Genomic DNA, 15,432 nt, shown 5'->3' with positions numbered 1-15,432 from the left:
CAGATAATGGAATATGGTAAGTAAAACCTCATCCTTATGACAGTTACTTGACAAACGCTAGAAGCAAGTAGAGAAAGGAAAGGATCCTGACTCCAAGTTACAATGGAGACCATTTACATTAGTCTAGAAACATTTCCTTCCAGTTCAACGGAGAGAGCCCGGTTCTTAACTAAAGTACAAGAGCATCTCATTCATCATTTCAGAAGTCTTGTTTCCACAGTAAAAAGAGTGAAAGCTTCGTCTAAGTTTCCGTGTGCATGAAACAACTAGGAAAAAATGCAATTAAAACCATCTTTGCCCATCTATAAGCACCTACTGGACACATTTACGTGGTCCCTGGTATGATTCTGACAAAAGGTCTGTGGGAGGGACTAAGAGGGCCCTATAGATCTCGCTCACAATCACGATCAGATCCTTCTCAATGCTTGAGCTTTCTTTTTCTCTGAAACCACACTGTGGAGGTACGATTGTCATGTAAGAAGTGGTACGCATTTCACGTATATAACTTGCTGAGTCTGGGGAGAAGGATACAACACCACGGCCGCAGACACATTTGTTCCTTCCCAGTTTTCTCAAGCCCTTGAGTTTTTTCTTCCCCTCTTTCTTTCCTTTTTTAAAGATTTTATTGATTTATTTGAGAGTGTGTACGCACACATTGAGTGGGGGAGGGGCAAAGGAAGAGGGAGAAGCCGACTCCCTGACCTCCTGAGCTGAAACCCAGAGTTGGGCGCTCAACCAACTGACCACCCAAACATCCCTTACCAGTGCTTTTGCTAAATTAATTTTATGAAAGTTTAAAAACAACACAACTTTTTTTTTTTTTTAAATATTGAAAGTGTTCTTTCTTCTCCTAGAAAATCTGGGAAATTCAGACTAGGATAAAGAAAAAAGAAATTACCAGTAATTTCACAACCCTCACGATGACCCTTTTCTTAGGTTTTCTCTAGTTTCCTATGCATACATGCATACAAATAAACCTAAGTACACATGTATACACAGAAGACCGAGACATACTACATTTTTAAAAATAAAAAATGAGACTCACCTCCATATTGGCACTTCCTATACTATGTTCTATGGAAGGGGTTTCATTTCTTAAGACTTTTATTTATTTATTTGATAGAGAGCAGGAGAGCACAGCAGGGCAAGTGGAGGCAGAGGGAGAAGCAGGCTCCCCACCTGAGCAGGGAGCCTGATGTGGGGCTCAAAGTGGGGCTCGATCCCAGGACCCTGGGATCATGACCTGAGCTGAAGGCAGATGCTCATCTGGGCACCCTACCCAACTGTTCTGAAAGACGCTAACAGGAATTCCTTAGAAAGTTTCAAGTCAAAGGAATTTGGAAAGTACAAGCCATCTTATGTTCTATGATTAGCTAAGCGTTTCTCAAGATCATTTGGAGGCCATGGAGGATCTCACATCTCATAAGAAGTATTCTGGGAAATACTATCATAATTTTGAAGCCTGTCTTTTCCAGCTTACTAGAGCCTAGTTCCCTGTGCCATTAAATCTTCTAGTATTCTCTACACAAAATGATTTTTACTGGAATAATTTATAGTTTCACATAATGTAACTTTTACTCTATCTTTTGATTAGGGTATTTTCAGTGTTTTTACTCTTACAAATTTCCAGGAGAATTATTGCATCAAAACGTATTTTTAGGGACTGTGATACATATAACTAAGTTGTCCTACCAGGGTGTATGAGAACAAACTGTTATTCCATCAAATTGTGGCCAACATCATCAATGTGTTTGCAATTTTAATAAGAAGGCTGAGCAGTATTTTCTGCCAGAATTTTTGCAAATTGTATTTTTTGCAAATTGTATTTCTTGTAAACTGACCTCTGTGAGTCTGTTTCTCTTATTAGTTCTTTTTTCATTAAATAAACAAGCTGCACAGAAATCACCAGGAGAGAATTAGCACTGAGATTTTTGGCAACAATAATTGTGTCATGTCTTATACGTTTACCAGATGTTCAGAATTTACAATCTCTCCTCCAGCTCAGCTACTGAACTTCACAATTTCAGTTCATAACAATCAAGCAGCCACATCTGCCACCTTTCATGGACCGAGACCATTCTAGAAATAAATTCATGATTTATTGGGAGGTTTGGTTTGATACTGTAAGGAGACTATCTGTGTCGTATTTCCCCAAATGACCTTTTGGTTCTAACTGACTAACTGCATGGAGGTAAAATCCAATTAAGTGAATATAATCAGTAAAGCTAAGCTGGAGGTTCAAATTCCAAGATTTTTTTTTCCCTCCAAATAAAGTCATAAATGTAATCAACTTGACATGGTCTAGCAGAAAAGCACAGATCTAGCAAAAGGCTTTAATTACAACATAACATAATTTAACAAAAAATTACAGTAAATATATAAATATATCTCAGCCATAACAATCTGTTGATAAATTATTAAGGTTCTAAAATAAAAAATAAAATAACAGTGTTTAAACATTTTAAAATGTGCACACCCTGGGCTTTATCTGACAGGAATGCATAAAGATTCATATCAAAGAAATTTCCCCTCGGCAAAGTATTTTTTTTATGAATACGGGAAATAGCCTAAAAATTTCCCAGTAGGGAGAAGTGTTGCCTTAAATTATGGTACAGTCATACCACAGAATTATGTGCAATGAAAAGAAGAAGACTTGGGGGGCGCCTGGGTGGCTCAGTGGGTTAAGCCGCTGCCTTCGGCTCAGGTCATGATCTCAGGGTCCTGGGATCGAGTCCCGCATCGGGCTCTCTGCTCAGCAGGGAGCCTGCTTCCCCCTCTCTCTCTCTGCCTGCCTCTCCGTCTACTTGTGATTTCTGTCTGTCAAATAAATAAATAAAAAAAAATCTTTAAAAAAAAATAAAAAATAAAGAAAAGAAGAAGACTAAAGCACAGATTTGGAAGGATATTCATTCATCTCTCTCTCTTTTTTTTTTTTTTTTACCAAAACAAAACAAAACTTTATTTATAATTGAAAACTTAAACAGAAAATCTTGGGTTCTGAATCTGTGACACTTCCAAAATCTCTTGATCAAAAAGGGCCGCAGCAGGCAGGGAAGCAAACACAGGGGCCAATCCGGATTGTCTTACTCAAGAGCATCACCCAGAGCAAGGAAGGCCCACAATGGCAGAGAGGTGGTGGTCTGATCAGTCTTGCTCTGGACTACATCTCCCCACACTGGGAGATCACCACAGGCAGCTTGGGCTTATTGTTGGGGCCTCTGGGAACATTCTCGATCTTTCGCATCACTAGAAGTCCATCAATGATTTTGCCAAACACTACCTGTTTCCCATCCAGCCAATCACATTTAGAGCAGGTGATGAAGAACTGGCAGCCATTTGTACTGGGACCACTGTTTGCCATGGAAAGCAGGCCTGGAGCTGAGTGTCTGAGTTTAAAATTTTCATCTGCAAATGGCCCCCGGTAAATACTGGCAACTCCAGTACCATCTCCATTAACAAAATCCCCACCCTGAATCATGAAATCCTTTATGACCCTGTGGAAGGGGCTCCCTTTATAGCCTATTGGAACCCCATCTTTTCTGAATTCTCCAGTGCAGAACTGCCTAAAATTCTCGGCCGTCTTAGGCACAACATCCGCAAACAGCTCGATCTTCATGCGGCCAACTTCCTGGCTGCCAATGCTGACATCAAAGAACACCACGGGATTAACAGGGCTTGAATTTGCCACCTCCATGGCTGCGACCCGGAAGCAGAAGCTCACTCATCTCTTTCTAAGCAAAGAATGCAGGTTACAGAATAAAGTGTGATCCCTTTGATATATAATAGCACATTTGCCACTACTGGGTATTTACCCTAAAGATATAAATGTAGTGATCCGAAGGGGCATGTGCACCCAAATGTTTATAGCAGCAATGTCCACAATAACCAAACTATGGAAGGAACCTAAATGTCCATCAACAGATGAATGGATCAAGAAGATGTGGTATATATATACAATGGAATACTATGCAGCCATCAAAACCCCCCAAATCTTGCCATTTGCAATGACGTGGATGGAACTAAAGAGTATCATGCTAAGTGAAATAAGTCAGAGAAAGATAATTATCATATGATCTCTCTGATATGAGGAATTTGAGAGGCAGGATGGGGAGTTTGGGGCGTAGGGAAGGAAAAAATGAAACAAGATGGGATCGGGAGGGAGGCAAGCCATAAGAGACTCTTAATCTCACTAAACAAACTGAGGGTTGCTGGGGGGTGAGGGGTATGGAGAGTGTGGTTGGGTTATGGGGGAGGTATGTGATATGGTGAGTGCTGTGAAGTGTGTAAACCTGGCGATTCACGGACCTGTACCCCTGGGGCAAATAATATATTATATGTTAATAAAAGTAATTTTTAAAAAAGACCAAAAAATACATTTGCATGAGCACCAGAACAAGTTTGGAAGGACAGGCACCAAGTTGTTATTTGTAAATGTGTAACAAAGAGAAAGAAGCTAAAGAAGATGGGAGTCAGGAGACAATTCTACTTTGCCTATTTCTGAATTACTTGAATTATTACAATGCAAATTCTTTCTTTTTTTTTAACGCTTTTACTTAACTTTTAGTTAGCTAACATACAGTACAATATTGGTTGCAAGTGGAGAATTCATCACTTACATACAACACCCACAGCTCGTCAGAAGTGTCCCTCTTTAACGTCCATCACTCATTTACCCCATCCCCTGCCCCCCTCCCCTCCAGCCAAATTCTTTTCCTTTTTTTTTTTTTTTTAAAAGATTTATGTATTTGAGAGAGAAAGAGCACGTGAGCGATCAGGGAGACTCCCAAGCAGGCTCCCCGCTGAGCACGGAGCCCAACACAGGGCTCCATCCTACCACCCTGAGAATCATGACCTGAGCCAAAACCAAGAGCCAGATGCCCAACTGACTGAGCCACCCAGGAGCCCCAGCCAAATTATTTCTTAAATTCCAATGACTGAATGAGGGAAAAAAAGAACCTAGAATAAATCTATATACAAAATTTCAAAATTCGGGGTGCCTGGGTGGCTCAGTAGGTTAAAGCCTCTGCCTTCGGCTCAGGTCATGATCTCAGGGTCCTGGGATCGAGCCCCGCATTGGGCTCTCTGCTCAGCAAGGAGCCTGCTTCCCTTCTTCTCTCTCTGCCTGCCTCTCTGCCTACTTGTGATCGCTCTCTCTCTGTCAAATAAATAAATAAATAAATCCTAAAAAATTTTCAAAATTCTACAAAAATCTGGGTGAACAGGAAGATGATTTTGGGGGCCTTCAGAGAGTAGGACAACAAGCTCATATTCGTGTCTGCCTTGCCAAGGTGAACACTGAGCCCTATTTCTGCTGAAATGCTTCAAGTCCTAGTCATCCACTTAGCTTTTTTTTTTTTTTTTTTTTTTTTTTTTTTTTAAAGATTTTATTTATTTATTTATTTGACAGAGAGAAATCACAAGTAGACAGAGAGGCAGGCAGAGAGAGAGAGAGAGAGGGAAGCAGGCTCCCTGCTGAGCAGAGAGCCCGATGCGGGACTCGATCCCAGGACCCTGAGATCATGACCTGAGCCGAAGGCAGCGGCTTAACCCACTGAGCCACCCAGGCGCCCCCACTTAGCTTTTGAAGGTGTTAAGAGTTGGTTTTCAACGTCCTTTAATTTACTGACTTTTTCTCCAGACCCCGGGAGCTGCTCAGCAGGCTATGAAAACACTCTTCAGAGAAGGGTGATTCAAGGTGGAGAGTGAGGGCTTGGAAACCCAGGTATGTCTTTCCAGAAGGGTCAGGGATGGAGAGAAAGGAATTAAAGACCATCAGCCAGAATCCAGAGGAAGCTCTTTCAAGAACTCCTCATTGCAAAAGGACACTTGGCTGGGGTTAGTCCCAGGCTAAGGGTGTGTGAGCCCAGGAAGGAGCTGTCAGTTACGGATCCCTTCAACTCTGCCCTAAAATGAGAGCAACCAGGAGCCTGGCGAGAGAGTCCCAGGGGCAGTGGGTTAGAGGTTTCATTTAACAGTTTTGTTAAAAGCTGTTAATTTTTAAATCTCAAAGTGCTATGTTTGCCTCTTATTGGAGTACAGTTCTAAGAAGCTGTGAAGCTAAGGGTAAATTATAAAAAGACCAGCTGAGAATGGTTTGCAACAGAACAGCCACATTTATTTATTTATTTTTTTGGGGGGGAGCTTGGGTTGGGCTCTTTTTTTCTTTTTTTTTTAAGATTTTATTTAGGGCATCTGGGTGGCTCAGTTGGTTAAGCGACTGGCCTTCGGCTCAGCTCGTGATCCTGGAATCCCGGGATCGAGTCCTACATCCGGCTCCCTGCTCAGCAGGGAGTCTGCTTCTTCCACTGACCTGTCTCCTCTCATTCTCTCTCTCACTCTCAAATAAATAAATAAAATCTTAAAAAAAAAAAAAAGATAAAAAATTAAAAAAAAAAGATTTTATTTATTTGAGAGAGAGTATACAAGAAGGGTTAAGGTCAGTGGGAAAAGCAGACTCCCCACTCAGCAGGGAGACCGACACAGGACTTGATCCTGACACTCTAGGGTCATGACCTGAGCCAAAGACAGTCGCTTAACTGACTGAGCCACCCAGGCATCCAGAACAATCTTATTTAAATTAACGCCAATATCACTGGCTCTGGCTTCCAAAGACAGCAAGCTGAAGAGTGGAAGCTAGACTTCTCTCATGCAGGACACTGGGATGGGTAAGATGATGTGGTTTTCCAAACTAAACATTTCTCCGAGAATTCCCTCTAATATTAGAGAAAGGGCTTCAGGAGAGGACTGTGATCTCATCAGACTTCTGGCCCAAGTGAAGGTGTGAACTCTGGTGACCACTCTCAGACGAAAGCTTCTGACACCTCAGGGGCTCTGACCAGTGGATGCTGGCAAGGCCTCACACAGGGGAATTGAACTTCCTGTCAACTCTATGACCAGGGAAAGGGAGAATTCTCAAAGGCTGAAAGCCCAGGGAGGCCAGGATTGGTAGGGAGGAAAAGGGAGAAAACAAACAAAAAAACCCAAAAACCCAAACAAATAAAAGGAGGGGTCACTGAACGGGCAATGAACTAGGAGAGAGCAAACAGCAGAAAGACTCCCTTTCACACCCTTGGCAATGACCGGGATCTACTGCAGGACAATGGTTTTTCAAATGACCTACTTCCTGTGTCAAGCACCCAACAATGATCTTCATGAAGCCGGGCATCTTGTCTGCTTGGCTCTCACCATCAGCCCCAGGCCAGTACACTACTGGACCCATAGTACGCACTTAATCAAAAGGTGTAGCGGGGTGTTCAGCTTTGGACACCACTGAGTAAAGCAAAACAAGAGGTGTCACAAAGCCCCATACCTAAGCTGACGGTAACTCCTTTTTCAGGAAGACCTTAAGAGGCTATTTTGCCTTGTAGTACTTGGTGGACATAATTCACTACTCAGGGGCCATTTGTCTACACTGGGGACTCCCCCTTTCCCTTATACCTGACCCACCAGAGGGCCAGGGACCCTGTCTGGAGGCCCTCTGGAGTTTCCCCCTACATTCCCATGAAGGTTTGCTGAAATAAACACTATTGCTAGTAATTTGGGGACTTTCAGAAGTGCTACTTGAAGCAGATCCCATGGCTAGGATTAAGTATGCTTTCGGAGTCCGTTTCATAGGTAAATACAAGACAGTGAGCCGAGGTGGCCCCGCCTTTAAAATGGGCTTCCAGAACTTGAAATGTCAAGCCCTCACACTTGCTCCTGGGATCCTACACATTACAGAATGTTCTCCTTGAAGAAAAAAAAAATCAGGGAAGATTCTTAAATGCTTTTTTTTTTTTTTTAAGGTATGAATTCTAAGCTTGAAGGTATAATCGCCTTCACTAATTTCTATGTGTGTCAATTTAAGCCTCTCATTAAGTCTTCAGCTATCTCAGTCCTTCCAGATCAGCCTTCATAGTAATCATGGGAGCCAGTGAGTCACTTGTTTTGACACCGATGGACGTTTCCTACAAGGGTGATGTAGGAGGGACTTTAGGAAAATGGGTCAGAAGAGAGAAAAAGGAAGACTTCTGGTTTTGTAAAGGAGGAAGACACTGAAGTGGGATGGGCGGGGGTTTCTGAGCAGGACGTGGTCTCTGGGGGAGTCCTACAGCCTCTGCTCATGTCCGTGCAGAGAGGGAGGAGGAAAGTGCATTTCCTACCCGCCCCGCTCTGAAGTCTCTGCAGACATCTTCACTGGACAAGGAGGCAGGTTGCAAGCCACCTGGTCACACGGATGGAGACAGGCACAAAGGTCCTTTACTGGGAAAGCTGGTTCTCAAAGGACACCCCCTCCCTTGCTTCAATAGAAAAGGTCAACTCAGGGAAGGCATGAAGTGAGCCACGGGTTTTCTTTAGGAAGGAATGAACCTGGGGCCGACTTAATGAGTTCCTTAACAAAAGAGCATCCTGGAGATGGTAAGACTTGGAGCCATGCAAACCCCAAATCTTCTCCTTGACGTGAGACAGAGACGCCCAACCTCGGCTGAACCAGGCAGGGTACTCAGGCAGTTTGACGCCCGTCCACTCACTCGGAGTAGCTCCTGTGGGGCAGCTCCGGGAGGGAGGGGCTCAGGCTGGAGGCTGGTGAGGAGCTGGGGGGCACCTGGCAACGGTGAGTTCGGACACTGACTAGACTTCCACACAGATTCGGATCCGACCTCGATCCGACCAGCGACTTAACACAAGGCAAGTCCCCAACCCCCAGCCTCATTCTCTCCACCTAAAAAGGTGCCCTCCTCAAGTTGCGAGAATCAACAGAGACAACATATGTGAAACATACTTGGCAGATTCCAAAAGTGCTACCGAAATGCTCATAATTATTAAGCGTGATCTTATTACAGCTGGGACCAAACGCTTTCTGGAACACATTAGTAATTGTTTACCAAAAGCCACGGGAGGGACAGGGAATTCCCCTGGTGAAAAAAATGCTTCAAAACAGGCTTTGCTGAAAACCAGCTAGCCATCACAGGAGGGTTCCATCTACGGCCCAGCCACTCCAAGGAGGGCTCTTGGCGTTGGGAGAGTGGGTGGCATGGGTACCTGTGAGGGGCCAGCTCCCTCTTTCTGCTCCTGTCCAGAGCACAGCCCTCATCAGACACTCTGCCATCTGCCAATGGCACCACGGGGCAGGTGGAAAACCAGAATAGCCAAGATTCTGGAGTTGGACAGCTCAGGGTTCCAAACCCAGCAGACATGACCACTTCTTGTATGGAGACAGCCTGCTTTTTAAAAAAATAAATAATTATAATTGTTACTCTTTATGGTATTCTTATCATACGCTGAGTATTTATCTCATCTAACCCTTACAATTGACCCATGAGATACCCAATTTACAGACGGGGAAGTGGAGGGTACAGAGAGGTGAAAGAGACAGGCTGCCTGGGGTCGCACAGGAAGCGAGGGACAGAGTCAGGACTTAAAGCCTGGCTCTGTGTGGTGAGATTGCTTCTCAGATCTTTTCTAGTTCTGATGCTGTACTATTCTAACAACTCCCACACGTAAACAGCACTTGGTTGTTTCCAGAAGTTGTACACTTGTTAAGAGAGCAAGCTTCCGAGTTAGCCTGTCTGGTTTCAATCGGGCGGAACCATTTACGGTGCCAACAAGCTCTCTGGGACTCTGATCGTCCTCCATACAGCGGGGACAACAGTTCTGTGAGGCAGTGCGCATGAGGCACTGGACTCAGATTACGAGCTAAATTCGGGGTTTCCCTTTGCGCGAGTCTCCTGTCTGACCCGGCTTCCCTGAGCACGGGTCCCCTCTAGCAGCAGGGGTGATGGGGACAACCTTCCCATTCTGTAGCACGGGTCGTTACATTACGTTCCACACTCTTGGGCTCCTTGGGACCTATGTGGGGACACTGGGGAGGCAGGGCTCCAGGTGCCCCACTTGCTCCAGCACAGAGCGGCTCCGCTGTTGTCTCTTCTGCAAACGATCATAGTTAAGAAGAGGGTTTTCCTACTCCATCTCTAGCAAATGTACAGACTAAACGAAACGTGTGCATACTGAAATGTAACGCTAGCGTTTCTGTGTTCTCCGTTCCTTATGCTGCGGTCCCCTGGATCAGAACCTCCTGCCCATCCTGTGAGGTGGGTCCGGGGTGGCTGACCCAGCAGCTGTGGGCTGCGCCCTGTTTCACAGGCTCCTATCCATATAGGTGGCCGCCCTCTGAGAGATGCTGCTCAGAACCACAGGGGATAGTGGGCGCTCCTCCCTCAAGTATTTTTAAGTTTCTTGGTGAAGTTCAGTGGACAGTGTTCAAGGAAAATCTTATGTGGGATTCCCACATGGGAAATGGAAGTGGAGCCCGCTGAGCAGAGGGTGTTTTCGGGAGCACTGTGTAAGACCACAGCCAAGCTCTTTCCCTCTCCGAGAGCCCACAGTGCCTCCTTGTGGACAATGTGATCAAGGACATGCAGTGTGCAATGGAAGGACTCCCGACACCTGGAGGCTCTCCCAGGACTCCTTGGGGCATTGCTCAACCCAGGTAGGCGTGTTTCCCGGTGCTACCTGACACCGTAGGGGCTTGGTCTGCATTCGGACTGTGACCTTCCTGGAACGACCTTCCCTCTGCACTTAATCCCATCCATCTTGTTAATACATCTCACCCCAGACGACCTCCTGGAAGCCCCTACATCCATTTCCTGTGGAACATACCACTACCAGGAAAGGAAGTCTTGCCCTACCTTGGTCTTTCTTATTTATTCTTTTAAAGATTATTTCTTTATTTGACACAGCCAGAGAGAGAGAGAGAAAGAGAGAGAGAGCACACAAGCAGGCAGAGCAGCGGGCAGAGGGGAGGGGGAAGCAGGCTCCCCGCTGAGCAGAGCGCCCAAAGCTTGGCTTGATCCCAGGACCCTGGGACCACGACCTGAGCCGAAGGCAGACACTTAACTGATGGAGCCACCCAGGCACCTCCCCACCTTGGTCTTCAGCTCTTTCTGGGTCTCATGATACATCCCCCAAATATACCAATATTAGACTATTAGCTGGTTGGGGCCAGAAATCCTCTCTTTCCCTCCTTATGTTCCTGACCTCAGCACACAGTAAATACCCAATCCACACTACTGAACTGGTGTCTCCATAGTGCCTTCCTGCCTTTCCCATCCCCTCCAATGCCAAACACTTAGTCATATTACGGAACTCGCTCTTACCCTCTCCTTGTTTCAATTGCTCAGCAGAGTGTTTAAAAGTGTTGAGCTTTACAGTGTTTAAAATGTATATTTTAATTCTGAACTTTTTGCACTGCAAGGCCAGAGAACGCAACCCTTTCGTTTTCTTCCTTCAAACTTAAGTCAACACAGCCTCCTGCAGGACATTGGAAAAAAGGGCTATTTTTCTTCATAGATATCCAGTATACGTCTGTCAGTCCTACCAAGTAATCATATGAGTCCTCCCGTCTTAACCCGATTCCATTTCCGCAAGTTATGAAGTTATTTTTTGTTTTTTGCGGGGTGGGGTTAATTCCCTTCACCTTTTACTTGTGGGTTTTTATACTTTCTACTGTTGTTCAGATGCTCTAATATTATTATTTCCATTCTACTCCTGATGCCATTATAAACCTTTCTTTCACTTAAGATTCTTTGCTTTATAGTGTTTCCTATTTAATATTCGCACCATTCATACTTTTCTGAATCAATATGTGACCACGTGTATTTGACAAACTTCTTAGTTTTGCTTCTATGACTTTTCTCTTTCCGTAGCTTTCCAGTGAAAAATGGCATAGCCGACTTGTGCTTCTGAATCGAATCCGGACTCCTTCCGGACTTAATGAATCTGGACTGCGTATGCTGTCGTTAATTATGATCTATTCTAAAATTCTAGTTTACATTAGGCTTCTTTGAGCTCTTCTGTTATCTTTTATTGTATGAACTACACTTTTTCTACCTTGAAAACATTTGGAGGACAAACACTCACTCCATTCACTGTTCGTGATCAATACAATGGACTTAGAAACCAAACCTCCTTTGTTCCTGCTTCCTTCTGCGAGGGCCCTGCCTGTGCCTCTGTCACAGTCTCAGTCCTGTGGTCAGAGGCCCCTCCTGGGGAAGGAAGACAGGGTCTGACTCTGGATTCTACTCCTGGTCACACGGTTCCAGGGGACCTGGGCAGGCCAGCCGCTCTGCCCTCACAGGATGACGTGACCCGCTCCAAACTACAGACGGTGCCTGGTGGGGTCAGGCACTGGCTCCTCCGCCACCCTCTGGGCTCACCCACACTGCCTTTCCAGCACCTTCTACTGCTGAGCGATTTGAGCTTTTGTGTTGGCAGCTAAATACGCTCAGAGTCCCTCCTCCTTGATGTGACATGTTTCTCCATGACGACCGAGCATAACTAGGGGAGAGGGTGAGGCAGAGTTCAGCACAGACTGTGGTCCCATCCCCAGCTCTCCAGGCCCGCTGCCCTACGCTCCGAACCCCCACCGTGTTCCCATGATGAGCACGGGCTCCCTGGTGCCTGGGGTCACGGGGCAGCCACTGAGCAGCCCACTGAGGCCGCTGTGGCTTCCCCGCAGGCCGAGGACGTGGCCCTCGAGGTCTCTTACCTCAAACTGGATCAACACTGTCCCGCTTTCAAGGCCCTTCTTTAGCTGTTCCATGGATCCCTCCAAGGTGTCCCCACCCTCTGGACAAATGGGGAAAATGGCCTCAGGGAAAAGCTGGTTCAGTTCATCTTCGGATTTGATGTCCGCGAACGAGTGCACTGCTGTAGTGAACAAGAAAAAGAGTGTGTCTGGCAGGGGTAGGAATGTTCTGGTTGATCTGTTTCCTCAAAAAAAAAAAAAAAAAAAAAAAATTGTACTTACGGCACCTGCACACAGATGGTTTAAAACAGCTTATTAAACGATTAAGCTCATGGTAATCACTTTCACCAAAGACACTACTTCTTGAATGATTCAGTAAGTGCTAATTATACAAAATGACATACTAATCTTTCTGGTTAGTTTTAAATGACGGTGTTTTGTACTCAGAGTCTTTTGACTAAGGTGGGAGAGGGTGAAAGAATGTTTTTAAGGAAACCTAACTTCCTCCAACTTTGTTCTCTCTGACCTGGTTATTCTTCTACCCAACTGTCTCCCCTCCCTTACCTCTCTTTCAGGCCCCCCCCTTTTTTTTTAAGATTTATTTATTTATTTGAGAGACAGAGAGACAGTGAGAGAGCATGAGCAAGGAGAGGGTCAGAAGGAGAAGCAGACTCCCCGTGGAGCCGGGAGCCCGATGCGGGACTAGATCCCAGGACTCTGGGATCATGACCTGAGACAAAGGCAGCTGCCCAACCAACTAAGCCACGCAGGCATCCCTCAGGTCCCTTTCATTTGCTCCCTTAAAACAAGTATTTTTCATGGGCACTCTATGACCGCATTGTCCCCCAGAGCCCAGTCAGCCTCTCCCTCAAGGCCATCTTTAGGTGGGAGGTTCCCGAGTACACGTATCAAGTCCTAACACCTCCTCTGGGTTCAGTCCTACCTCGTCAATTCGGAGTCTGCCTTCATGTCAGACTCCTTGGGTAAAGACAAACCTGGGATCTCCCCCATCCCTGCCTTGCACTAACTTCCTCCCCAGTCTCACATGCCTCTTTCTGTCCATGGCCGCTTTCTTCTCCCATCTCCCAAACTGGAAACTTTGGGATTATCTCTGAATTTTCCCCTTCTACCTAGGAAGGGAAGTCACTCTTTTACTCAAATGCCTTCAATGGGGGGGCACCTGGATGGCTCAGTGGGTTAAAGTCTCTGCCTTTGACTCAGGTCATAATCCCAGGGTCCTGGGATCGAGCCCCACATTGGGCTCTCTGCTTAGCAGGAAGCCTGCTTCCTCCTCTCTCTCTCTCTGCCTGCTTGTGATCTCTGTCTGTCAAATAAATAAATAAATCTTAACCAAAAAAAAAAAAAAAAAGAAAGAAAGAAAGCCTTCAATGGCTCCCCACTGCCTTCAGGACAACCAGAAAGAAGAAGCAGAATCACCACCACGGCATTTCCCCCACATAGTTGAACTGAATCCTGAACTAGCTACCACTGTCCCCATTTTACAGATGGGGAAATGGACTATCAGGGTGAAGAAGCTGTCTAAAGTTCCGAAGTGACCCGGACTATTGGTGGGCGGGGGGGTGGGGGACACACAGGAGTCTGGTCAGTCCATGGGTCTCTGATCCAAAAGACCACATTCTTTCCACAGACCCTGGAAGCACATTTCTTCTGCTGTTTTGTGAAGATAATATGATTTCTGTTATGTCTGCTACTCCCTATGCTGTTGACTTATTTTTCTTCTAGTCAATTCGTTTTTACTTAAATGTTTATTTTAAAAATGAAATGATCAGGGCACCTGGGTGGGTCAATGGGTTAAATCCTCTGCCTTCAGCTCAGATCATGATCCCAGAGTCCTGAGATCGAGCCCCGCATCCGGCTCTCTGCTCAGCGGGGAGCCTGCCTCTCTGCCTACTTGTGATCTCTGTCTGTCAAATGAATGAATAAAAATCTTTAAAAAGAAAAAAAAAAGGCTATTTCAAACTTCAGCCTGTCTCCACCTTCTAGTGAGGGTGGGCGTACTAGACGTCAAGGACAGACTTGGGGGCTTTAGCCATTTTTGGCCCCATAATTTCAACCAGTCCCTCTTCCTCCTTCCTTTAAAAAATAAAATAAAATAAAATAAAATAAAATAAATATAAGTGAAACAATCATTAATTCTAGACAGTTCGTGACACTGCCCTTTAGCTCTAATAGTTTACAAGCATCCATTTTTTTCCTCTAGAACCAGCGCCAGCCTCTTGCTATGGGCTGGTGGAGGACTCCCCTCCCAGGGAGGCCTGAGGACTCTATTCCTGGCCCTAGGATGGCCCACATGCCCTGGGGCGCAGCCTGTGAGGGGGCCTACTCCCCAGGGGATTCCTGTTTCCGGCTTCACTGCGGCAGGACAACTTAGCCAGCCTGTGACTTGGTTTCCTCATCCCCTCCCTCAGGGTTAGGGATACCATGCTGACCTTCTAAGAGCGTTATGTAAAGCAATAAGCACAGCGCAAGGCCAGTTACCGAGGGCTGCGCTGACATCAGCCACTACGGCCACAGAATACCCGCCTTGCTGGGTGTGGCATTGGTGGTAGGTGGGGGTGGGGCACTGGGGATCTGGAGGGATCTGGAGAGATCCAGTGAGGCCTCAGGAATGCAGGCCAGCTCTGGGCTTAGAGATGTATGGGGACAGAGGGAAAGCAGGTGTGTGGGGGTCTGGGGGCTGGGCGTATAGACACTGTGCAGCCAGAACAGAGGTGTGCGGCCGGGTCTCAAGTCACACACTTCATCGCCCTTATTTTAAATCTGGGCAGAACGATTCAAGGGCGTGGCTTATTTTACAACAGCAGCAGCAACACCAGTCATGGTATTTAAAGGAAGCCATCCTTCAAATGCCTGCCAGGTATCAGGAAACATTCTAGGTGCTTTCCAAGTCTAAGCATCAGTCTGTC

General features: G+C 45.9%; 2 protein-coding genes across 6 annotated transcripts in view; both read right to left on the bottom strand.

Moving 5' to 3' along the window:
* The window catches only part of PTPN3 (protein tyrosine phosphatase non-receptor type 3), a 116,577-nt gene that overhangs the window by 20,090 nt on the left and 81,055 nt on the right, over positions 1-15,432 (bottom strand). For all 5 annotated transcript variants that reach the window (XM_032308938.1, XM_032308937.1, XM_032308939.1 and 2 more), the window contains one exon: positions 12,527-12,687. In XM_032308938.1, coding sequence (XP_032164829.1) covers positions 12,527-12,687 — 161 coding nt within the window. The remainder of the gene's footprint in view (positions 1-12,526; positions 12,688-15,432) is intronic.
* LOC116571152 (peptidyl-prolyl cis-trans isomerase H-like) lies at positions 2,924-3,851 on the bottom strand. The gene has a single exon (XM_032308947.1). The coding sequence runs from the start codon at positions 3,692-3,694 to the stop codon at positions 3,161-3,163; it is 534 nt and encodes a 177-aa protein (XP_032164838.1). The 5' UTR covers positions 3,695-3,851; the 3' UTR covers positions 2,924-3,160.

The sequence above is a fragment of the Mustela erminea genome, chromosome 12, assembly GCF_009829155.1.
Source record: "Mustela erminea isolate mMusErm1 chromosome 12, mMusErm1.Pri, whole genome shotgun sequence".
Lineage (NCBI taxonomy): Eukaryota > Metazoa > Chordata > Mammalia > Carnivora > Mustelidae > Mustela > Mustela erminea.
The sequence above is the reverse complement of the archived record's forward strand: the minus strand, read 5'-3'. Positions and strand labels throughout refer to the sequence as shown.

What these genes read in the sequence shown, in the direction of transcription:
- LOC116571152 (XM_032308947.1), bottom strand. Translation starts at nt 3,694, where the DNA reads ATGGAGGTGGCAAATTCAAGCCCTGTTAATCCCGTGGTGTTCTTTGAT.